At 33.4% G+C, this 26,857-nt stretch overlaps 1 protein-coding gene across 2 annotated transcripts in view; it reads right to left on the bottom strand.

The window, feature by feature from the left end:
- Nucleotides 1-14,153: 14,153 nt before the first annotated feature.
- Nucleotides 14,154-26,857, bottom strand: part of LOC140445885 (rho GTPase-activating protein 44-like) — an 81,281-nt gene continuing 68,577 nt past the window's right edge. For both annotated transcript variants that reach the window (XM_072538294.1, XM_072538293.1), the window contains exon 9: nt 14,154-21,776. In XM_072538294.1, coding sequence (XP_072394395.1) covers nt 21,234-21,776 — 543 coding nt within the window. In that variant the 3' untranslated portion in view covers nt 14,154-21,233. The remainder of the gene's footprint in view (nt 21,777-26,857) is intronic.

Below are 26,857 nucleotides of genomic sequence, written 5' to 3'. Positions count from 1 at the left end.
CTATCCCGATATGGTAAGTATTTGATCGTGCATTTAGTTTACCTTCAATAAACACCAAATTCAGATTTTATATGTTTGTTATTTAAAAAACATAAATGATGTATTCTCTATATGTTACTGACTTACCAATACTGGTATTTTCATTTTAATAACTTCCTCTTTCAATATGGGTAACCAGATCCTACTACATTCTGCCGAGGAATTCGCGACACAATTGGTCTCATTTAGCATAATTAGAGCCGCTTCTTTGATTTTTCTCTTTTTACCATCCGTTTCTTTTAGGACTATATTTTAATCATTCCATTGAACCCTATGTTCATTATCCCATGCGTGTTTACATATTTGAGATCTATCAAATTCTTTATATTTAATATAGGATTGATGTTCACTTATTCTAACATTTAATGGCCTTGATTTTTCACCTAAATAAAAATTTATTTTTATTTAGGTGAAATTTTCAACAATCGATCGAATAGAACAAAACAACTTAGAACGAGATCCTACAGCATATACAAGGAATAATACGAGGAAAATAACAATACCATACATAAAAGGATTATCGGAAAAGCTTAAAAGGATAGGAAATAAATTCAACATTTCAACAACATTCAAAACAACAAACACGTTGAGATCTATTTTGTCCAAAACCAAACCTAATAATGAACAAGAAAGGACAAGGAATTGCATTTATAAAATACCTTGCGAATGCGATCAGTTTTATTTAGGTGAAACATCAAGGCCATTAAATGTTAGAATAAGTGAACATCAATCCTATATTAAAAATAGAGAATTTGATAGATCTCAAATATCTAAACACGCATGGGATAATGAACATAGGGTTCAATGGAATGATTCAAATATAGTCCTAAAAGAAACGGATGGTAAAAAGAGAAAAATCAAAGAAGCGGCTCTAATTATGCTAAATGAGACCAATTGTGTCGCGAATTTCTCGGCAGAATGTAGTAGGATCTGGTTACCCATATTGAAAGAGGAAGTTATTAAAAGGAAAATACCAGTATTGGTAAGTCAGTAACATATAGAGAATACATCATTTATGTTTTTTAAATAACAAACATATAAAATCGGAATTTGGTGTTTATTGAAGGTAAACTAAATGCACGATCAAATACTTACCATGTCGGGATAGTATTATGAGGTTTTTTTCCTGGGTTTTCCCTCATAATTTACTATGGAATCACTAACAGGAGAATTTTACTGTCATCATGGTATGTATTTGTCTTTTTAAAGACGAATTACATGTTATGATCTTTTCTGACGGATATTCTCAAGTTAAAGTTGATTTCATGTAATCGAATGAACTATCTTATAAGTAAAGTCGTCCCAGGAACGCAACTCAACAATATTGGCAATATCATTTTAAAGTCGTCTACTTTAAAATGTATAATGTATGTCTGAATTGTCAATTAGATGAGTCAGATAAAATTAAATTATTAGAAGAATTTTTCACTAAGTAACAAAAAACAAAATTTGTTTAATTTACTAATGTTTGTATTTTGAGAAAGATTTCCGAAGTGGAAATTGAAACGTCAATAAACGTATTTTAACCTTTAATTGTGGCTTATTCCCATTTAAATAGTAATTAGGGTTAAAACATGAAGAGATAGCTGGCAGTCGATGTTACAGATACGACTAGAGCCTTAAGATCAGTTAAGAACAACCCTAAGGCCAAATAAAGAAAGAAGAAGAGATAATAACATCTACAGAATATATCTACTAGACGATTGCTAAAATATGTATAGTGAAGCTCAAAAAAATAAATTAAATAATAAATTGCGTTTTTCGAATTAAACGAAAAAACTTTAACTGTCTACTAAAAAAAATAAAATATTCTTTTACTAGAGATGATCAACTAACTGATTCTGACATTTTCTATAAACCCAGACACAAACATCGACCCACAATCTGATTAACACGGCTTCAAGTTTACGGAAAAGTAATTCAATATAAGCTTCTAAAAATGTGCCATTAATTGATTTTCTCCAGTAATTTCTGTCCAATCCGCATCTAATTTGTCACAGCCACATAGCACAACAAATCTTTTTTCTCCATTTTCGAGTTTCTGCGTCTAGATCGCCCGGAGTTCATTCAGGAATCGAACGATGAGAGTGGAGCAATTATCCTAGAATGTTTGTCTAGAATAGTCTGGAGCATTAATATCCCAAGGGCGATTTTGCTAAAATAAATAAACTTTCTGTCGTCGACTTGAGGCTGCGAGTTTTGAAAGGACTGTTTCGAAAACGTATTACAAACAAAGAGTGTTTTTATGAGTGCAGAGTAAAAATATAGTTTGACGTTAATAGTACAAAAAATATAATTATCATAAAAGCATTCTGATACTTTTATTACTCTTAAGAACCAAACAGTAGAATAATTTAACATACATATAATATACATACATACAAGCATTTTTTAAAAAATCAAAAGCCCACATGAGTAACACCATAACATATTAGAAAAATTGGGCAGAGCCTTGTGATCCTACTGATAATAGTATCGAATAATAGAAGAAGCGCATAATTGAAGGAGAGCCTACTCCAGAGACTGGAAAAAACTCAATAATCCTCTAAAGCACATGGAAGCCCATATACATCCAATGGTGACTCCTCTGCAAGAGGACACCGTAAGGCAGATGTGTAACTACGGTGAAAACACGTCCCCTGACCCTGCTGGCACACATTACATAAAATATACCTTAAAAAACTCCCAGAGAGTATTCTCCTGCTGCTATCTAATATATTCAATGCGCTTACTTTTACTGAGTTACTTTCCTACACCCTGGAAAGTATCCAGAACAATCATGATTCCCAGACCAAAATCCCTAACCAGCGCATATCCTATAGACCAATATCTCTTCTGAACACACCAGGTAAAGTCAATGAGATGATTATTAAGGAGAAACTCGTAAAAATCCTAGAAGAACATCACAACATCCTTAATTTCCAATTTGGCTTCAACGCTGGACACTCCACTCATAATGCATTGATTGAAGAAGTAACCTTAATTTCACAATCCATCAACAAACAAGGCAGACTTACCATAGGCATCTTTCTGGACTTTCAGAAGGCTTTCGATCAAGTTTGGCATACAAGCTTGATTGAAAACTCCACCTTGCTGAACTGCCAATCCCCTTTATAAAAATCTTACATTTCTATTTCTCCAATCGGATATTAATTGTAAAAATCGCTAATCAGTTCTCAGCGCCATTCACTTCACAAGCTTGAGTTCCCCAGAGTTCAATCATCATCATCATCATCATCAATTAGCCTATAATATTTGTCCACTGCTGAACGTAGGCCTCCCGTAAAATTTTCCACCTATTTCTATCTTGAGCTTCTTGCATCCAGTTTGTGGTGATTTTTATCTCTTTGGTATCTTAATCTCTGATGGTAATTCCTAATATTGATCTTTCCATAGCGCGTTGTGTAACTCTCATTTTATCCATTGTTCTTTTTGTCAGAGTCACTGTTTCTGCACCATATGTAAGAACCGGTAAAACGCACTGGTTAAAAACCTTTCTTTTTAAACAAACTGGGATAATAGACTGGAAAATGTTATTCAATCTACCAGCATGCTCTATATGCTCCAAGCATTTTATGATGATCTATACTATCAAACGTCTTTTCATAATCTACGAATATAAGAAAGATAGGCTTGTTATACTCTGTACACTTTTCTATTAGCGTTTTTATAACTTGTAGATGATCATTTGTTCCGTATCTGGAGCGGAACCCAGCCTGTTCACAAGGTTGGTAACTATCCAATTTGTTCACAAGTCGTTTTGTTATTATCTTCATGAATAGTTTGTATGTATGTTTCTCAACTAGATAATAATTGGGTAATGAGCAGAGCTAACCTTCTAGTGGATCTATATGGTGAATTCGGTAGTACTAGCTCAAAATATTTCCTGAACACTTACAATATTTACATAAGGTCAATAATCGAGTAAAGACACACAAGAAAAGAAATCCTGAGGAGAGTCATGGGGAAACCTACAGATTGCCCATCGGGATTAATCCATCTACTCGCCAACATCCCCATGAAAAAAGTTCAATTCCCACCAGCCAAGCTTCTCAACTTGGCTGGAAACGAACGTCCTGATCAGCAAAAAGCTGATCCAGGAACCTTTTCCAAAGTATAGCTGGTAATATCCCAGGTACTGAAAAGGCTAAACAACCCCAACTAACTTTTAACTTTTTATCTAGATTTTAGCTTCCTACTTCAAATTTAAATCCAACATCAATTCTGAAATTCTTTTCTGGCAGCAGTTCTATCACCATCACTACTCCCATTTTGCAACTGATATTGCTGGTCCCACTCCAAGCTCCCATAAAAAAAGGAAGTAGCCCCATCTTAAAGGAGCATAAGCCTAAGCAAGGTAGAAGGAGAAGAAGAAACGTTGGTTTTAGATTTATATGGTTTTAAATTTGATTAAACTTGTCTAAAAGGATTAGTTTACCTGTGAGTAGAAGTGTATTTTTAGTAATTCGAATATCATCAAAACCTGGAGACGTATTTTATTTAAGAAGTCTTTATTATTTTTCCCAAACCTATCATTTAATTCTTCTGCTAATTTCTTCCAGCTATTTATTTTAATTTTTCTTAATATGAATAGTTTTTTCATGACATTTCTGTGTCGATTTACCATTATTTCTTTAATTTTCTTGTATTTTTCCACTTTTTTTTATATCCCTAGTACCAGTTTTTTTGTGAGAAATGCGATATTTGGGAAAATTTTATAACAATCATGATTTAATAAAGAATAAGTGTTTTTAATCTCGGTTTTTAGTTTGTTTGTGTTTGGGTTGGCTTTTAATATGGTTTCAATTTCTTTTATAGTAGATGACATTCTATTGAAGAATTTTATTTTTACAAAAAAACGTCTTAAATGAATGTCACTTTTAATGCTATTTCGGTAAAGCTATCAAACAAATCTCCCTCTGTGGTGCGAGCAAATAACTGGGGAAATGAAAATTGCCAGTAAGTGTAAATAGTTTCCAAGCCCTGTCATAAGCGTAAATGTATACTTTTACAAAGTAAATAGGGAAGTAAATAAGGAAAAAATCGATAAAGTAGAAATTCTACCCTATACGTGCACGTGACAACCGCCGCTGTTTTTTTACTCCTCGTGAGGTCCTTTTTCCTTTTTCTTTTCGTTTTTATTGATAAGCCGGCAGCAGAAAAGGATTTTAAGAGTTTGTACACGCAGAGCTCTCATCCCGTTGCAGTTCAATAGATCTGGAAATATGTCTTGTATCTGTAGGAGCGCCCTTGAGCGTCAAATGCGAAAGAGCAGTAGCCGTTTTACGGGGTGTTTTAAAGTTAACGACATTTAGCAACAGGATGAGAAAAAATAATTTTCGAGAAAAAATTTCAAGCCGAAATTTTTTGAAGGACTAATCTCTTCTGTTTTCTGTTCTCCCTATATAAATCGTCGATTTTTATACTTCTATTGAAAATTATTGATAGGACAGCTTTATGACATATTCCAATGTAATAGCAGTGACAAAAAATTTCAAAATTATTTAATCTTTTTTGTCTGGAATGTTGCAGTAAAGTTTTCAGTTTAATAAACCAATAATCCAGGTACCTATATAATCTATTGAGGTATAAAATATTACCATGATGAAGCACCTAACTTTCCTACAAGGGATTAAAATATTCAATCGACATACAATTTGTCATTGTCAATTATTTTATCAAAAACTGACTAAGGGAATAAACCCTGATAGAAAATGCCGGCCCTCCAGGTTGGAGTTGTGCTATGGACTAGCTACTTATACATAGAAAAAAAGACACTGCGAATCATTTCCTATTAACTCGGAGTAGGACAGAAACACGGAGTAGGCCTAAGTATGGAAATAACGATATTCTACTTGGCACTTGGGACGTACTATTACGAACATGCAATCGGCGTGGCCCATGTAACGGTTGCATCTCGAAAGCGACTAGAAGCTTCCAGCGATATCGAGCGCGGAAGAGATCGACCCGTCAAAGGGGCGAATTAGAGGTGGACTACTCCAGAAAATTCTAGTACATAATAACTTTTATATATATGTAACGCTGCTATGACTTGAGTTTAGTTGATAAGATATTACCGAACTGTAAACTTATAAATAAATATATTTATATAAATTCGAACCGCTCGTTTTACTTAATCTCGCTACAGTACTAAGCTGGTACAGACCAGGAATTGCGACATAGGCCATAAAACAGCTGCATAAATATAAGATGGATGTAATAGCTATTCAAAAAATAAGATGGGCAGGCTCGGATAGCCTGTAGATGGAAAACTGTCTAGTTTTCTGGTCAGGAGAAAAGAAAAGAGATAAATACTTGCTTGTTTTTAAAACATTAGAAATTTTTGTTTTTCAAGGAAAAACTTTTAAAGATTATTTTTTTTTATGGTTAATACCTTTCAGATTTACTTTTACTTCGTCTATACCACCCTAATGGTACTGCATACAACCCCATCTATTTCCCCATTACTCCGTAATATACTATTACTTTTTAAACTCATACTAACACTACATTATCAGCATACCTACATTAAGTACCAGCAAATGTTACCCTGTAGTTTCGTTGTGATCTGATCCAACACTAATGAGAATTAATAAAGACTAAGCAATGGTGCAATTCTACTTTCAATGAATTAATCAGTCTCTCCTACACCTGTCCTAACAATAGTTATTACTTCCTTATAGATGTCTCTCACAATCTTCACATATTCACCTTGAGTGTTCCCTTTTTATTGACAACCAACCATAGAATCCTGTCCAAGGAGAGATTCACAGAAATGGAAACTGAAATGAATAAAATTAAATGGGATACCATAGGTATCAGAGAAGTTAGAAAGAGAGGTGAAACTTTGAAACCACTGAAATCATGGCATATATTCACTTATATATCAGATTGGAACTGAAACTACATCAGTTGGAGGCATCGGTTTCTTTGTCCATAAAAACCACGTGAACAAAATAATAAACATCTAAAGTACATCATATAGAGTGGCATATCTTATTCTGAAGCTGAACAGTAGATATCAACTCAAAATTATCTAAGTATACTCTGCAACAACAGACCATACAGACGAAGAAATAGAAATATTTTATGATGTATCTACGGCGCTTTATGACTTTCGTAATCAATTCACAATTTTATGTGGCGATTTCAACGCAAAAATAGGGGTAAAACAAGCAGAGTTAGAAACATTCTTGGGAAAATTATGTTCCCCAGGAAGAAATGACCGAGGAGAAAGGCTACTAGGATTCCTACTCCAGAATAATTTATTCAACATGAATAGCTTATTTAATAAAAAGATATACAGAAGATGGACCTGGGAAAATCCAAACGGTAGAACAAGGAACGAAATGGACTACATCATAAGTGACAAAAAACAAATTGACTTGAAGAAATGTAAAACCGATAAGACTAAATGCACTATGGAGGAAAATAACAGCCTAAAAGTTCTACCAATTGCCTCAACAGAAAAGTATTTGACTAATGCGTATTACCAGTAATGACCTATGGGCCGGAAACTATGACTCTAACTAAGACTACTGCTTTGAAATTGAGAATGGCACAGACGAATGGAACGATCTATGCTGGGAGTGACGTTGCGGGACCGAATAAGAAACGAAGATCTGCGAAGAAGGACGAGTATTGCTGATGTTGTGGAACGCATAGCGAAACTGAAATGGAACTGACGAGCAAAATTACAAATTGGAGGCCAAGAGCAGACAAACGTAGTAGAGGAAGACCACCTACACGTTGGGCTGACGACATTAGGCGTATCACCAAAAATTGGTAACAAAGAGCGCAAAATCGTAAAGAATGAAGGAGTTTAAGGCAGGCCATGTCCAGAAGTGGATGTGATAAATGAAGGCTGGATGATGATGATGATGATGAACCATAGAATCACTGGAAGACCTCTATCATATAATTTCTCAAGATCAATGAATACCTTCTTTGACCACCCTGAGATCTTTTTATTCTCAAACTTCTTTTCTGAGATTTTTAGGTCTCTAAAAATACTGCCAAATTTTTCTAAGAATTCCTTTTATGTTCCAACATATTTTTCTACTATTTTTGCCCTGAACAAATTACTCACCTTGCTGTCAAACATTCACGTGTATCTACTTTTATTTTTTTTCTTCTCCCACTTTTGTATGAGGTAAGTTGATTTTCTCTCTTTTGAAAGAATGTATAAAGAATAGCTACATCTAATGCTATTGCTAGTTCCAGCACATCACCTCTGCTTCATTTTTAGTTCCAAAGCCTATTCCTTCATGTAGTGCTTCGTATCGTCTCTTCGATTGACCCACATGTGTATTAAAATCACTTCCTATTAAGACTCCATCCTCTAATGAATTATCGCTCAGTGTCTCCTAATTGATCAGATTGTGTTTACGATCAAACGCATAAAATTGCAATATCTGGGACACGTTATGAGAAATCAGCACCGTTACTCCCTGCTGCAGTCTATATTGCAAGGTAAAGTCAAAGGTAAGCGGGGACCCGGTAGAAGGAGAATATCATGGCTGCGGAATTTAAGAACATGGTTTAAGAAAACCTCAACGGAGCTGTTTCGAGCTGCAGCGAGCAAGGTCATGATTGCCAATATAATTTCCAACATCCGAAACGGATAGGAACCAGAAGAAAAAGAAGAAGTCTTCTAATTGATGAAAGAAAGCGTCTTGTTCTTTCCCGCCCAGACCGATTTAAAAAGCTTATGTACACCGAACAATCAACACTTCATTATCAAGTACAAATCTCGCTATTATTATTCACTCGTTCTTGCAACTTCTTATACATTATCTTTCATTTCTCTCTTAGCGTTTATACCAACGCCATTCCTAGTGCTATTTTTTCACAAATTGTATCCTTCACCTAGTCCTTTCGCCCCTTTTCCGTTCCACCTGGAATCGATTTACGAAGTAGAAACTGAAACGTCAATAAACTTATTTTAAATTTCACTTGTGGCTTATTCCCAATAAAATAGTATCTACTTTAAAATGCCACAAGAAAATAGCTTTAGAACAATATAGAAAATAAGTAATTAAACGCCAGTATAGAAATTTCGCTTCAACAAACTTCCTGGTATCGATTTCTGATGAACTATACCATTTTCTTTTCTTCTGTATTATTACTTATCGATTATAGAGGCGATGGCAAAAAGGGAATAGGTAAAAAGAGGAAGTCATGGCTGCGAAATATCCGAGACTGGACAAACATGACTGTTGACGAATTATTCCACGTTGCAAAAGACAGAGAAGCTTTTAAAAATGTGGTCGCCAACCTCCGTTAATGTGGACGGCATAAGAAGAAGAGGATTACTTATCATTAACAACAATATAAAACGCAGACTTACAATAGAAACTTTTAATGGCTTGATCTTGTGATGGGCTATCCTCTGTTTTTCTTCTATATTTTTATGGACTAATCCCTTTATTTTTTCTGTCCTCTTGACACAGATTAAAAGGAAATCGTTTATTTTTAATCCATATATTAAAATATTAGAAAACGTCCATTATGCGCAACATGACGGGCAAAATAAATAGGTAAAATCTAATATAAAATTGCCACTGAATTGATCAAATGTGTTAGTTATTTTCCAATAGAAACACAATACCACCGCAGTAACTTATGATATTAGTAAGGAGTCCTCGTATTTCCGGGCTTATCGTCTGTAGCCACCAGGTTTTATCTGTAACCCATTTCTCATTGGGTATTTGTCCAGGATTAAGACGTGTCACCAGCCGTGTATCTTATGTTGATAAAATTTGAGAAAATATCAATAGTGGATGTTTTATCCATTGACGTTCCGTTATATAGATAGAAAATGTTCGAAATGAAAGATTTCTTACGAGATTAACATTTATTTGGAAGAATTGGAGCGTGTGAAAGAAATAAGTCTTGTATGTAGTTGAAAAATATTTGTATGTGACTTCTTCGATAACTAGGGTTTTTCTCAAAAACATGATATTTTTAAATATAGAATCTTGTTCGCTCAATGCACTTATTTTAACGATATTCTAAATTAAAAATGAATTTACTGGGGCGATTAGCTCAAAATTAAATCTCTAATTGTATAGCCATTTTTTAAATATAATAATTTCTGAGAGACAAATGTAGTTTCTCACAGTGGCGGTCGGTCAGGGTCGGCAGTGCCTATTCACACCTTATATTATAGATTTTTTTTAGTTTTTGATTTAATCAGTATTTCGATAATTAATTGTGGCAGGAAATCAGTTGATGTCATTTGTTTCTGTGAAATAAAAAAAATATCTGTGAGATAATAAAGACTAAATTTTATTCATGGTTTTTAAAATAATTCGTCCAATCTGAGCGTTAAGTGATCCCTGCGTAAGACACTTTTCAAATTAATGATCCGAAATCGGAGATATCCATCCGCCTGTGTGAATTCTTAAAAAGACACGTTTCGGGGTTTCGGCATGCTGATCCCAAACTTGACGATTTACATGTAAAAATCAACGGAATATTAGTTGATGAGCAACCAAACATACATTTCTTTCCATATGAATTTAATTGCCAAGTACGGCAAATTTAAATTTGCCGATGCTTCATTTGGATTGGTGATTGGTCGCGAACTGTATCTTGCGAGCGCGGGATGAAATGTTATTTCGGGATGGATAAGTACTTCAGAACTTAAGTAGTGAAGTGATATTGAGTACACGAACTAGCTTTTCTTTCTGGGTTTTATTTTTATTTTCTAAAGTAATACTACGATACGTTACGTCTGCCGTATATAGTTAAAGGTTAAAGGGTTTTTTGATATATTAGAAGTTTTTTTTTAATTAAATTGTAAACAAATTCAGGGAAATTAACCTAAAAAATGGGAGAAACTGTAAGTATTGATAAATCTGATATTGTAAATTAAATTTTGCAAAATGGGTTTTCATCTATTCCATACGAAGAACAAATTGTTATTAAAATAAAGGGGCGTCCTTTGAATAAAATGTCCCGGCTTATAAATATTAGTGCGGGGGGTAAGGGAAGTAATAGATCATTTTCAGATAATTGGTACAGCAAGTACTCATGGCTTACCGGGAGTGAAATAAAAAAAAACAAACTTTTCTGTTGTCCTTGCATTTTATTTTCGACAAATAGGGGCAAACATCAAAATCCGTGGTGTGAATCTGGTTACGATAATTTAAAGGAATTATTTAGGGTTTTACATAAACATGATATTTCGAAAGATCATACATACAACCAGATTAAATTCGATTTATTTGGAAAACAAAATATTTATGTTTCATTAGATAATGCCTAACGTGAAAATGCTATTAAACATAACTAAATTGTAAAAAAGAATCACGCAATTTTACGTCGTTTAGTTGATATTGTAATTTTTTTAAGTTGTCAGGAATTATCATTTAGGGGACACGATAAATCGGAGCATTCATTAAATCAAGGTAATTATAGACAACTAATAAAAATGTTTAAGAAATACTATTTGGAATTCTCTAATTTACTTTCTGATTCAAAGACATTTAGCAGTGTATCTAAAACAATCCAGAACGAATTAATAAAATCAATTAGTTACATTTTGAGTAACGTTATTAAATCTGAGATTCAGGAAACCATTTGCTTTTCACTATAAGTAGATGAAACTACCAACATATGTCATTTACAATAATTATCAATTGTTGTTCGATACGCGTTAGGTGGTAATATTTATGAAAGGATTTTAGGTTTTACGGACGTGAGTAAAAGCCATAAAGCAGAATATATTTTTGCTGTTAAAGAACAGACTAAAATTTTTTGATATCAAAAATAAATTGGTAGGGCAAACTTATGACAGCGCTGCCGTGATGTCTGGTGAAATGAATGGTATCCAGGCAAAAGTTAAAACTATTGCACCGCAAGCTTTATTTACTCACTGTCATGCGCATAGAATGAATTTAGTTTGCCAGGATACATGTAAAAAAATTAAAGAATGTCGTCTCTTTTTTGCCAGTTTAAACTGATTTGCTTAATTTTTCTCAAGCTCGCCTAAATGGACTAATGTTTTAGAACGGTTTTTAACCGTTAATTTTTTTAAACAGAAGCATTTACGACACTTTACAGTACCGCCATCTATATAAATTTTTAAACAATATTTAAAAGAATAAATAAGGACTTTTGGTTCTGAACATTCATTTTGTGGGATTGGTTTTATTTGTTGTTCGTGAATTTGTGAGATAAGAATATAAAAGTAAAATTTTAGGTGTCATTGATTTTATCTTGTAAAAGACTAAAGATATTCGTTTTCTCCTAGTTTAAGTAGTGAATAAGGACTTTCAGTTGTAATATAACATTCGGATTTTGGAAACCTTTCTATTAAATTGCCATAGTGAGCGTTTAAAAAAATTTAATATACCAAATTCAAGTGCAATTGATTTATGGTTTTAAAATTGGGCATATTGTACAGTATTATACTATTGTATTTAGATTGGGTAATTGCTTCTTGACAAATAAATAAATAGCATTGAGTAAGATCACATTGTCACAAGACATGTTCTTGTATATTTTTGTTTTGTTATATTTTCTATTTATTATTAAGATAAATTTTAGTAGCAGATTATTTTTTCTAAATTAATAAATGTAAATTTTGATCAACAGAATCAACTGGCTGGTCTTTACGGACTGGTTTACTATTTTGTACCTAGTGTCAAGCAATATTTAACATCAAAATCGCTACTGTTTAAAGCACTTTTTGTCGACAATGCTCCTGGACATCCAGAATCCCTTAACTTTCCTGAATTGATTCAAATGTAGAAATTACCTTTCTACTTCCCAACACCCCTTCGCTTTAACAGCCTTTGGATAAGTGAATAATAGCTGCATTTAAATGGTATTACCTAAGGCGCACACTCAGCTGTATCTTCGACTGTATGGAATTATATCCTTTATTAGCCGTTACCGATAGTTGGAGACAATTTAATATTTTTCACTGTGTAACTATTATCAAAGAATCCACTGATGAAATACGCACTTCAACTATAAACGAGTGTTGGAAAAAGCTATGGCCTGAAGCTAAGTCAATGATAATGATCAAAATACATGGGGAAGGTTTTGAAAATCTGCAGTCAGGTAATGTTTAAGAAATTCTAGCCGCCAATGACCGTGAACTTACAGAACAGGAGCTTCTCGAAATACTGGAAAATAATAGAGTAAGCGATGAAGACGATAACTTTCAAGAAGTAACAGTCGAGACGGCATTCAAGTCTCTCACTTTAACCAACATAAATACGATATTATCACCTGCTCAAAAACTTCAGGATATAGTGTTTGACGTGGATCCTTATATGGAAAGGAGTTTGAAATTCAAAAATGGCTTGACAAGCTTATTGGCACCATACAAAGAAGCGCAAAATGAAATTAAGAAGAAAATGAAGCAGCCAACCATCTCATCATATTTTAAAAAATGAAGTTTTTAAAGCATTCTATACTCGTAATATGTACACAAAGGTATACATTTATTAAATATGACTATCTAGCTGTTTAATTGATTGTTTCATCATATATCATTATACATTACAATATAATGTACTAATATACGTATCCTAATTGGGATTATATTTCAAATTTTTTATTTGGATCGTGGATCCCTCGCCAACCACGGTTTTACCAACCGCGTCTTTCTCCTCGGAACGCAACCCCCGCGGTTGAAGAGGGATTACTGTAGGTTACAACACAGTACCTAGAGACACAAAATTTGACAACGGCACTTATCTTCTTTTTTAGGCCAATGATGATGACGTTATCAGCTTTATCTCTTTTTTAACGTTTTTTATAACTCAGAGGTGAGAAAAGCACTTGCCACCTTCTCGATGCTATTAGCCTTGGTTTAAACTGTATTTCCAATATCAACGCCTCAAATATATAGTAGAGGAATAGTATTCAGGATTTTTTAAAATATGGTCTGTAACTGGCACACGCGCCCTTACCTGAGTAAAGTAAAATTCGTTGAAATCACTGTATCCATCTATTTTCTGAAGTTCCGAAAGATTACATATTAAATATTGCCGATAGCGGCGACATCACACCATCTTAAATCTTATATGTTGACTTCTGCCAGTTCCAACGACATTAAAGAGTAAGGAAGATTAAAGTAGGGATTTAAAAATAAATTAAACTATTTACATAACTTTATTTTCACGGTTTCAATAGAAAAGTTGAAGTACAGAGAAGAACTGCAAGGCAATATTTGGGGCACCAACCCAGTAACTAAAATACATATTAAATAAACAACGCAAAATTTCTTTTAAAACAGAAAAAGCTATCGGGTTCGTATAAAATAAAACAGTACACAAGTTGAGCTTTTGAAGCTACAGATAAAAAATAGATATTCTAAAACTTAAACATTATTTGGTATTAGAATTATTCATATATGAAATAAATAGTGTTAAAAGGCTAAGACGTAGACAAGCGTATATAGGATAGTTAGAAATACTAAATACAAACAGGAGGACATACGGACTTTTTATACGCTTCAATAAGAGTACCATACTGAACGTGAAACCATGTTATACGCTATACTCTTTTTAATACACTAATAAATCTTTCAAATAAAGTTGTTACTAGTTTTTATTTTGCATCTTTTATAGTTTACGAAATTTATTAACAATATTTTGTATTTCAAAATGTCAAGTATCTATATACGTCAATAATGATCGGTCTTTTTTTCTTTTTATTATTATTCAGAACGATTTGCGAAGTGGAAATTGAAACGTCAATAAACTTACTTTAACCTTTAATTGTGGCTTATTCCCATTTAAATAGTATTTTTTTTAATATCTCAAATAAATGTGGGAGACAAACTATGGTATCCGCATTTCTTCAGTTGTACTAGTTGATTTTTTTCCTACTCCCAACCTCAAGCAGAGGTTGGGAGTGGGATAGTTTTGTAGATCGTAAGAAAAAGTGACATGCTTTGATTTTTATCGTCAAAGTTTAGATGTGATGCGTGGCATCATCCCACGTGACCATGCCAATTCAGTCTCGTATATAATTGGACGATTTTTGTCGTTTTATATGACACATGCCAAACGTTGAAATAGCGTCAAAACCGTTAAAGACCCGTTAACTTATAAGAGTGGCTTGTTGTCTCCTAGGCTTACATCAAATATTACCTGTACATCTAGATGGAAACATCAAAGGTTGCCAGTTTTTCTCAATTCTACAAAATTTTTCCATTTCAAAAGCTCCCAAATTAATAAAAAGTCATTTAACATCTTTAATAATCAGAGTACTTATTGTAAACCATCATCTGGCTATCTAAAATAATTTAAAAAGAAACCGCAACGAAAAAACAAGAAATAAAACAATGAAATGGGTAGGAACAAAATTTGTGAAGGGCAACAGACTCGATTGAAAATAAATTATGAAGAGATAATACTACCTAAGATAACAAAACCATAGAAATGTATATTCCTGTTTCCTAGCGTTAACTCTTATGTATGTATGTAGGCAACTCAAATATATACTCGCTTACTGAATTAATTTTCTACAACGCAAACTTTGCTGTTATACATCTACTTTCATACCCTTGAAGATCATAAAATATATGTTTAAAGCCTTAAAATTATAATTCACATCTGTCTGCTCAGACCAAAGATCACACGAGAAGCTATTGAGATCGAAAAGCATCCTGATTGTCTCAATAAAAGATACGAGGGAACTCTACTAAACTCAACAGGAATTATATCTCCCCATTTTTGTTCGAAATATCTATATTACAATATTTGAAAAACTATCTAAGTATTTTCTTTTACCACTTTGCATCGTTTACATGTTTATATCTTTATTGTCTTAGCAAACACTCCAATTGTCTTAACAAAAGAGATGCGGGCACCCAAATACAGTTCACACGAATTTCTCTCCTAAATCCCGTGATATATTTATTAATTTGATTACCAGTACTTAAACAAGCATACAACTCTCCAATTCTGCTTGAAATATCTCTAACTGTACATAATTTGAAAAGGACTACACAGAAAAATGCAGATTGTACTTTAAATTAAATATCTGTGGGAAAGAATATCAATCTTAATAATTTGAAAGAGGGCGTTTTAGAAACTAGTAAAATTTTTGTAGCAAAATACCAGTTACTAAAAAGACTATATATTATATAACATGGTTTTACCGTTTACATCCACAAAAACAAATTTGGATAAAGCATACATTGAATTTTACATCTGTCAAAATTACTATAATACTACTAAAGAAACACATATTCTGTAGTTTTTCACTGAACTAATTTTTCGTAGCAACCATGTATGCAAATAAAATAAAATTTATGAAATGGTCTAATTATTATATCACCATTGTGAACTATATTTTATTGCTATTTTTTTGTGAATTAAAATATGTATTTCTTAACAAGTGTCACTAATACAGTTTCCTTCGCTACCACTAAGGAAATGCAACAAAATTAGATTTTTCTAAATGCATTATAGTCAATTTTATCATCAACAATACATACATGGGAAATTTATACATTTCTTATTTATAAAGAATAATATATAACAAAGCAGACATCTATATAGCAACATAGCACATCTATTGTTTTTAATGGGTTTGCGACTATTGTACACAGCAGGAAAATTTCATGTTTTTTTGATTTTTTAGACTTAAACGATACCTTTTTCCTACATTAATTTTAATGTCCAACTTCAGTTCACGGTGTTTTTGATTCATATTCTCTGGTTCTCTGAAAGTCATTTTTAACTTTATTTTGATTTTTTTCTTATATACTGATTCTACATTATTTTTTCTCGTGAACAGTAATTATTACTATAACTGCCTCTTCCACTGATGATGTATTCGTTGCTTCAAATAAGATTTATTGAAATTTTCTGTCTTTTTAATGTTCCTTCACATTTTGTCTACAATAATTTCTTGCTCTGCCTCTCTAGTTAATTATATTATTTATCCGCCCACTTTTGCGGTCTTTCAACACTTTATATCATTGTAGAAATTTCTCTTTTGTATTTTACTCCTATATAATATACTTTTCACATTCAGTGAATGTTTTGTAAAGTTTTGTTTTCTTACAGCAAGTGTCTATATTATGGTGATTCAGTAAGTTTATCTTCCGATAACAGATGGCGCTATGTGATTCGTCATTTTTATTCGTCTAAACATGGTACAACTGTTTGATGATGATGAACATGTCTGAAGTTTCGTGTAGATCTGTCAACTCATGCAAAGCTGGGGTGACAGTATTTTTACAAAATTGAAAAAAATTAATATTGAACGGTTGTACGTATATAACGATCTTCTATCTTCAATAAGAATAGCAGGAAGATGAATTTCTAACTTTAAACGTGATCATATACGTCTTGGAGACAATAAACGAGAAGGACATCCATCAACCTTATGATCTTGAAAGATACTTGATTAACTGAGAGCGACTTAGAAACCCTGTGGATCTTATAAGGCAGTCTGAGAAATTTGGCTAAAGTTTTGGATTTTATGCTTTGTTTCAATACTATGAATGAGACTTGAGTCTACCGCCATGATCAACCATTAAGTCTAGTTTACAGAAGAAATAAATCATTTTTTATCAATACAACGCCTACTGTAACCTAGATAAAAAACATCACGAAAATGAGTAAATAAAGTAAGAATTGCTGCTACATCCACCCTTATCGCCACATTTAATTCTGTCGAACTTCTGTTTGTTCTCACAACCCAAAAAACGATTTAATCGATCGAAGCGGTAATAGCAGTCGTACAAACGTATTAAGACTTTTTTTCGTCGAGTTTTCCCTGGGCTCTCTCCTAAGTGATCCACACGTTTTTTTTATTTTTCGCTCTTTGGTTATTTTTGGACATACCGTTTTTATAAAACCTATTTTCAAGCCAATTCCCTTTGCCCTCATCTTTTTGTTTGTTTATCATACGACGTCATCGGTTCTATGACCACCAGCAAAGCAGTAATTAACAAAAAGCAAAGTTACTAATTTATTCTTTTTAAAAAATTTATAAATTCCCATGCATTTAAAATTTTCTATAACCTTTCCAAAATTTATTTTTAATCACATACAAATTAGCAATATTTATTGATATCAACAACTTTTTCTAGATCAAATAAATTTTGGAGAGAATAACAACATATGCACCATACTCAATTTTATTAAGGAAGTGTTTACATTTCAGTGTTAGTTTGTGACTTCAACAAGTACGAATACAATCCGAATTTTTAAAAAATATTCAACATTTTCAGTTCTTTATATACGTCATTTAGATTTTCCTGATAGGGTGATTTACAGATTATCCTTCTGTAAGTTGAAGTATACTCTGAGAAAATGGTCTATCCCAATAGCATTATGACGCTATTCTTGAGACTAACCTAACAGCTCACAAATGAAGGGTCTACAATAGATCGAGATCAGTGTAGATCTATCACAAGACCAGAAGAAGTCTAGAGAATTTGAATACTTCTGACACAGAATAATAAACAATCAGAACGTCCACTCTTCGCGTAGATGGAATCAGCCATGTTTTAAACGAAACCAGTGCTGTTCAGTGAAATTTTATCTGATGTGCATAGGAAAATTAACCCGGTTTAATTTATTTACGGCAACCATAGACATAATAATATGCACTATTTTATTCGTACTTTTAGTTGAAGAATATAATAAATGATCTCAAATTTACTAAATTAATAATCTCTAAAAATTTAAATTACAGTTCTGTCGTAGCTTGTCACAAATTTCTCAATCCGAGTCTATGTTTCCGTTTAAAATATGGCGATCGCGTGCTGACACACTTCAAAGGCGGCATCGGAGAGTGGGCATTCTGATTGTTATTTATTCTGTGCTACTGATAAACATCAACGTCAACTGTCATCAACTACTCCTTCCTTGTCATGTCTTATTTTAACAATGACGTCATTTGACCGAATTAGTATTGATATGGATAAAATTTTCCAAAGATTTAGCTACATATTTTTGTAAAAACTTACTGATAGGTCCCATGGCAATATCAATATTGCCAGACGGATTTTCTTTAAATTCCAAAGTGAACTAAAAATAAAAAAAAATTCGACAATGCGTGGAACCTCTGGAACTGAGAAGAAGATAGGTCTAGAGAATTTGAACACTTCTGTTTGACATTAACGTCAACTGTTATAAATTATTCCACTTGTCATCTGTCATTTCAAAAATGTCGTCGTAAAGGCTACAGATTTCTCTGAATTATGAAGTGCAATTTATATCAATATTGAAGAAAAGAGGTGCTGTGAATCCAAAAGTGGTAATTCTAAAATAATGATCAACCATAAAGAAAAGAATGGATAAAAAGCATAGGAACGAAAAGATAATGAAAAAAGCAAAGCACAGACATTAAATAGTTGTCTGGCAGTAAAAGAACTGCGAAAAATACTGTGCTGTTATCAACCAGCGACAATAAGCAGGGTATGGGCCGGTTGGAACATCGCCTACACTCCCACTGTCTAAAAAGCTTAGGAACGGGAAGATTATGAATGAAGGAAACGACATACATTAAATAGTTCTATAGCAGTAGAAGAATTGAGAGAATTGTTAAAATGCGAAAAAACCATATCCGTCAAAGGAAGAATATCTAGAAACTTGCAAATATGATCTACAAAGAGGTGATGTAAATTAGACATTACAGTATTATACAAATTAATATAAAAATATATATTTCAGAATTTTTTTTGGTCATTGGAAAGAGGTTAATGTTAAAGTAGTGACAAGTAATAAATGACATATAGCAAGTTACAAATGTCTTGCATTTTTGTACTTTTTTTTAGAATTATGCCTTTGCTGAAGTAATGCTTTATTTTCTTACTTTTGATGATAAGTATTAGTACACCGAACGTGTACTAATACTGTTACATTGAATAAACCACAGTGACAGTGCGTGGTGTAATTTTAGAAGTTGTAAAAAATATTTTGATGCAAAAGAAAGACAGGGACGATCACGGTGAACAAAAAAGGAAATGAGGGAGAAAATAACAACAGCAACCTTATACTAAAGCCTAGTAAAAGAAACTAAATTAAATTCGAGGAAAACAAGCTAAAAAAATCAACAAAACCTAAACGTGGTGAAGTTAAAAAAGAAAACAAAAAAACGGTTATTCTTCTCAGATAACTGCCAGTTTTTGTAGACCAACGATTTGTCGTTGTTGGAGCATAAGACACCCAAAAAATTACAACATCTCATATCCACCAAACCGTTGCACATCTTTTAAAGATATTCTGCTGTTCTTCTTATAATGGCACCGAATCACTTGAGCTGATAGGACACACGATGAACTTGTTAAAGAAAAGTTAACCTACGAGATCTTGATACCTGAAGCACTATATTATATTTAAAAATAAAAAAGGAGACCATGTGTATGCAAACAGAACAAATGTAACGTTATTTTAGTGACTAGTTAGATCAATCGTCTGTTATGGTGAGATGTTTCGCAATGTTTTTAGGACTCCTTTGAAATCTGTGTAAGTGAATTTTACCAGAATTCGCTATTGCTATAGCTGTAATAAAATTAAGATGGCAAAAACTTGACACTCAAAAGCAAATTAAAAAACCATCCACTGATAACCATTTTTTCCTTTAAAGCCTTTTAAATCGTTAAATAAGATCAAAAATATTTCAGCTACCTTTTTGGCAATGGCATCCACATAACAGATTCCCAAAAATAAATAAGAAGCGTGGCAATATGCGCACGTGCAAATCTATGATGGTTTACAAGTCGAGAATTGATCAGTGGACAGGTCCGAAGCTGCCGAAATTGTTTTTGTGATTTTGCTGCTATTGATTCCAAAGAATAAACGAAAAATTGAAAAATTACGTATTCGCTTTACAGTCTATTTTATGATTAGAGGAGGTATAAATGTGGTAAGGATATAAGAATGGCATAAATGTATGTAATATCTGACCAGCACATCAGACATAATCAAATATATAAGATTTTTCAAAGAACTGCAAAATCATCCATCGATTGGATGAAAAGAACAAACTAATCATCTAAAAATCCTCTTTGTGCCTTTGTTTATAGTTAACAATATACTGTGAGAATACATTATACAAGAGTAACTGAAAATGTTGAATAAAACAATTGGTTGTCAAACTTAACACCCTAAAAAACAATTATTGCATCAGATGTCACTTACTGAACGTGGAAGCATGAGAGTTATATCAAAAATTTAAAACTTTCTTCGCCTCTTGACGTTCCTCTACCCTATCAAATCGGGCGGAGGAGGTGGAGGTTGCGTCGGTTTGCTTAAATTCCTACCCTGTGCGCCTACTGCGATCCCCTTGTTCAAATCGATCATCCCTCCGTCTGACCTAGCTCGATTATGACTAGATTTCTGCACGTTTTGATTAGCGTTTTTCGTATCACAATTTTCACCTAAACTATCGACTGATTTAACCATTAAACTGCCCTGGCTCTCTAGACTATTCCTAGAGTTCTCCGAGATCGTTCTTTCGTTTTCACTGTTGTGGTTTGAATCTCTGTTTTCCGGTTTATGGCCCAAGAACCTCTCCTTGTCGGCTATCTTGTTGTCGTGACCGGGTTGGTAGAATTCCTGTTTACCCTGTATGTTGATGAAGGCTGGTTGTTGTTTGTTGGCAACGTTGTAGACCGAACATTGGGCTGACGTTCTTAAGGATGAAGGGCGAGCTGGGATTTCTGGCTTTTGACTCAGGTCTTTTCGTCTAATTTGAACTTCTTCAATGTCATCTGGTTTATTATCGGGTATCACAGTTGGGGTCACCTAATACAGAAAAAAGAACATTAGAAATGAGTTATAATTTAAGAAAATTGCATATGCGCATCCAGCACATTCAACCGTGATGTGTATATAAGCAATGAAAACAGTTTTACAGTGTCCAATACTGTAATTGTTGTGGGCCCTAAAAAGCAGCTAATTCCTATATTTTGTGCTTGCTGAAACTGATTAAAAGATAAAAGTCATGTTGATTTTTAGCAACAACCGTTTTCAGTTTGGAAGTGGGCACAGTAGCCAAATTATTAATATTTGTGAATTTCACAATATGAATTTAACATCCACTTTCTCCATTCCCACCTCTATTTTCCCTATAGTTGTTGAACTGTGACTGATGATCATGAAGAAATATTTGATCACAACATTTCAGTAATGGAAAAAAGGTATTGTTGTGTTACATGTCCTTAATTGCAGCCCTGTGCTTTAGCGATGCCGATAATACTCTTTTCACCGCGAATATTCTACGACCCAATGCGAACATGTTCTCTTCGCCGGTAACTTTCTGGAATTTTTGTATTATCGCGTGGATTCGGCCGCCATCCCTACTTCGAGAACATTTGTTCTGCTTATATAAGCCCGCTGAGGCGGTCTTTGATGACTAGTATTGGCGAAATGTTTTGTAAACGATATCAGTGTAAATTGTAAGCGATAATTATTAATGTAATCAGAATTTTTGATATTTTTAATTAAGTGAGTTTTTGCAGTTAAAGAAAGTTAGTCAAATCACGTTGTGCTTCACTTAATCTCTGAACCCACAGATAAACGTAATAGTATCAAGGTCCTTTGGAACGGAGTTTTGATTGCAGATTGCTGCTGGTTTGTGGGTGCTGCTCACGGCAGTTATTCGAGGCAACAAAAGGGATCCTAATTCAGTGAAAGTATTACGGGGACAAATTCCATGAACTCGGATGTAACTTGTCCCTTAAAATCCACTTTCTCTATTCCGACCTAAGTTTTCCCCTTAGTTCTGAAACTGTGACTAATAAGTATGCAAAAAGGAAATTTCTGTAATCAAAAATAGTATCAAGGTCAAGTCAACAGATCACTTGAGAAAGGCAATCAGCCGAAACAGCTGTAGTGATAAGAATTTAAAATAAATTTTGTGGAAGTTTGAAAACAAAGTTTTCAGTGTTTTATTGTTACATAAAATGAATTTCCATCAAGTAACGGTCGAATCCATCAAGTATCAAGGTCGTTAGACAGGAGCTATGTACTTTCTCCATTGCCACCTCGAATTTTTCCCCCTAGTTGTAAAGCTGTTAATGAGCATAAAGAAAATTCTAGCAGAACATTTCAGTAACAGAAAAGGGTATCATGGTCGTAGGAACATAGTTATGCACTTTTCCCCATTTCCACCTCGACTTTTCTATCTAGTTGTGAAGCTGTTAATCATGATTATAAAGAAATATTCCATCAGGGCATTTCTATAAACGAGAAAAGGTATCAAGGTTGTTGGAACGGAGATATATTTGCAGGGTTACTGCTGGTTTGTATGTAAAGATTCTTCGGAACTCACAAGAAACAAGCTAATAAAATGCGATCAACTGAAGCCAATACATGATTCTCTTAAATCCTAGTAACTCATTTTCTCAATAATTTAGAACTGTTGGAATATATCCCTCATTAAAGGCAATTCAAATTGACTCATAGTAGTTTATTATACAACATAAATTATAGCTAACAAAATAATTTCCACATAATATTCGTTTTTTTTATCCCAAAATTAGTAGGTAGCAATTGAAGAAAATATTAAAAAAAAATGTAGAGCAGTGAGATGTTTTGAAAGAATCTTATAAAGAAGAACAATACAAGATAAAATGTAATCAGTTTAAATAAATTCCACCAAGAAATCCACAATAATATCCCCAAATGATCTACAATACATTAAGAGCGTAGGCGCAAAATTTCGGGCCAATGCTTTTTAAATGCATTCATTTTTTTCGAATCCTGAGAAAATTACTAAATATTTTTGAAAAATTTAAACGCAGAATGATAGATTAGATTATTACCAAGGGCCGAAAGTCCATTAGAATAAACAAAAAGTTTCTTTTTAATGAGATATTTGAAATTAAAAATCACACTTAATTTTCTTTTCTTTTTGACATCTATAACTTACTAAAATAAAAATTATAGAAGTTTTCAGGGACTTTCGGCCCTCGGTAATAATGTAATCTTTCATTCTGCGTCTAAATTTTTCAAAAATATTTAGTAGTTTTCTCAGGATTCGAAAAAAAATGAAGTGCATTTAAAAAGCATTGGCCGGAAATTTTGCGCCTACGCTCTTAAAACGATATTATTAGCTGGGAATAAAATGAGCTAGTAGCTTGGCTAGCTGCTTTTGAAATAATTTGAGTATTCCATACACTTGCCTTACATTGTACACTATTGAAACATTGTACTGTTGATTCAATAAAGATTTTAAATAAAATTTAATGTTGATTAACGTCAGCATATTACGCTATGTCGCATTTTAGTTTTCACTAAAAAGGCGTAGACATGCCAGACAAAAATTCCAATACTACAAAATATTAGTAAGCAGTTATTTCTATTCCAAATTTTAGTTTAAAGCAACACTCCGAAAAAGACAAGAAATCAGATGACACTACTACGTTTATCTACTAACCTTATAGTAAATACTGGAAGTATAATTACCAACCACTTCTATTTTCTGCACCCTAACAGGCTATTTAACAATCATAGTTAAAAAATAATTTTAAAAATATTTGAGATGAGTTGAAAATATTTAGTCGACGTTTTTAAGAGATGATAAAACATTCAAATTGCATTGAGAAGCAAAAGCAAGCTAAGAACAATAAATAATAAACAGCAATGCAAATCAAAATATCCACTAGTACGATAAATAAAATATAGAGGATTATAATGTGAACATAACTAAATTTTAAATTTCCAGGTGCTCATCATATATATTTTTTTATATTTAATGTCTAATGCTGCGAGTTAGAACCGCGTCGTATGCCATTTTTTCTCTGGAACTCGTCTGCTCTACACATGGTTCTTGGACAAACCTGGTACAGTCGACTCGCGTTAATTCAAATCTGCGATAACTCGAACCTCTGTATAATTCAAAGTTATCACGACGAGTTCCCTACAAAAACTGTTTATATTTCGGACTAAATCAATATATTTTTATGCACTTGGTAATTCGAAGGAAAAAATTCATTGCTATATAACAAAACGACGCAATAATTCGAACTCATCGGCGACCAACACTCGACAATTCAAAGTTGCAGAGAGAAAGAGGCGGAAAGATTGTGCGCCTTTGTTTTCGTTATGATTAATGTGACTACATATTTGACACACACTTCTCACAAATTGGTTTGTTTATTATTAGTTACTGTTACTCTTTCGTTGGTATACAGATTAAACTTTTATTAGTCATGAGCCCTAGAAAGTATAAATGTTTGACGACTGCTGAAAAGATGAAGTTAATCCAAAAAGTAGAGGCAGGTGAGAAGAAAAGTGATGTTGCAAAAGAATTTAAGATTCCTCTGAGTACTCTCTCAACCATAATAAAGCACAAGGAGAAAATTAATGCTGCTCAAACTGCTGGAGTACGGAAAAGAACTACTAAAGGTGAATTTCCTCGTCTGGAAGAAAGTCTGGTCATTTGGCTGAGACAGTAGAGGACAAAAAGTGTCTATTAGCGGAAACTTGTTGGAAGGAAAAACGCAAAAGAGTTCGCGCCTACTCTAAGCATCAAAAACTTTGCGACAAGTGAAGGGGGGCTTACAAATTTCAAAAAGAGAAATTGAGTTGTGTTTAAAAAAGTTTCTGGGGAAAGTGGAAGTGTTGATGATGCAATTTGCTTAGATTGGCACTGTAAATTGAAGATCTTGATTGAAAACTATGGTACCCGAGACATTTTTAATACTGATGAAACTGGCCTACTTTTCAAATGTTTACCGGACAAGACGCTTACTTTAAAGAGGAAAAATGTTACGGGGGAAAACATAGTAAAGAGAGGTTGACAGTTTTACGTGCAGTAAATATGGACGGATCGGAAAAACTGAAACCCTTAGTGATAGGAAAAGCAATGAAACCGCGATGTTTTAAAGGTTTCGTTTCCTACGGATTATCGTGCTAACAAAAAAGCTTGGATGACGACAGAACTTTTTAACAATTGGCTTTTAACAGTTAATGGGGACATGAAACGACAAAAGCGGAAAATTTTACTATTTCTAGATAATTGCACTGTCCACAACAGTCCTCCTATATTGTCTCAACATGACCAAGGGATCCACAATTTTAAGATGTTCTATCGCAAAGAAATTGTTAAGCTCGTTTTAGAATCTCTCGACAAGCAGCTAACTGCAAATATCACGGTTCTGACAGCTATCTTACTGATTGACAAGGCATGCAGAGGTGTAACACCCCTAACAACTCTCAACTGCTCAAAAAATCCGGTTTCTTAAACGAAGATCAGGAAAATCTTCCAATACTTAAGGATGATGGAGAACCAGTAATAGAACCATTAGTTGACATCAGCGGTGTGAGTTTTTCTGACTTTTTAGTGGATGAAGATATTGCCGTCTCAGGTTCACTAACCATTGGCGAAATTTTATCTGCGACAGATACGAATGAAAACAGTAACGATGAAGATGAGTACGAAACTTCAGAACATTTGGTAGAGGTGTCAGTTAAAGAAGCAAGATCCTCATTCGATATCTTACAAACCTTCTGTCTACAAAACGAAAGTGATGAAAAAGCATCAGTCCCTCGAGTTTCGAATTAACGAGAGTCGACTGTATATATAATCTCTTTGTCAATAACCTATATGTCTTTTATTTAGTATACACAGAGCTCTTGTACCAAGAATAACTGGAACCTTCTCATAACAACTGTTAAGTTCTGCCAAAGCTGCCTTACTGCGTTGGCCCATAGAACCCTGGTCGGGGTCATTCAGACCTATTTCGAGCATAAATAAAGTTAGGATTGTCGAGCTAGAGACGATGATGATAAATTATCACAGTAATACCGTTAGAATCAGCATGGAATATTACCACCACTAAAAAAAGAGAGAAAATAATGCAACAATTGTTGTGAAAGTA

The sequence above is a fragment of the Diabrotica undecimpunctata genome, chromosome 7 (genome assembly GCF_040954645.1).
Source record: "Diabrotica undecimpunctata isolate CICGRU chromosome 7, icDiaUnde3, whole genome shotgun sequence".
Taxonomy (NCBI): Eukaryota; Metazoa; Arthropoda; class Insecta; order Coleoptera; family Chrysomelidae; genus Diabrotica; species Diabrotica undecimpunctata.
The sequence above is the reverse complement of the archived record's forward strand: the minus strand, read 5'-3'. Positions and strand labels throughout refer to the sequence as shown.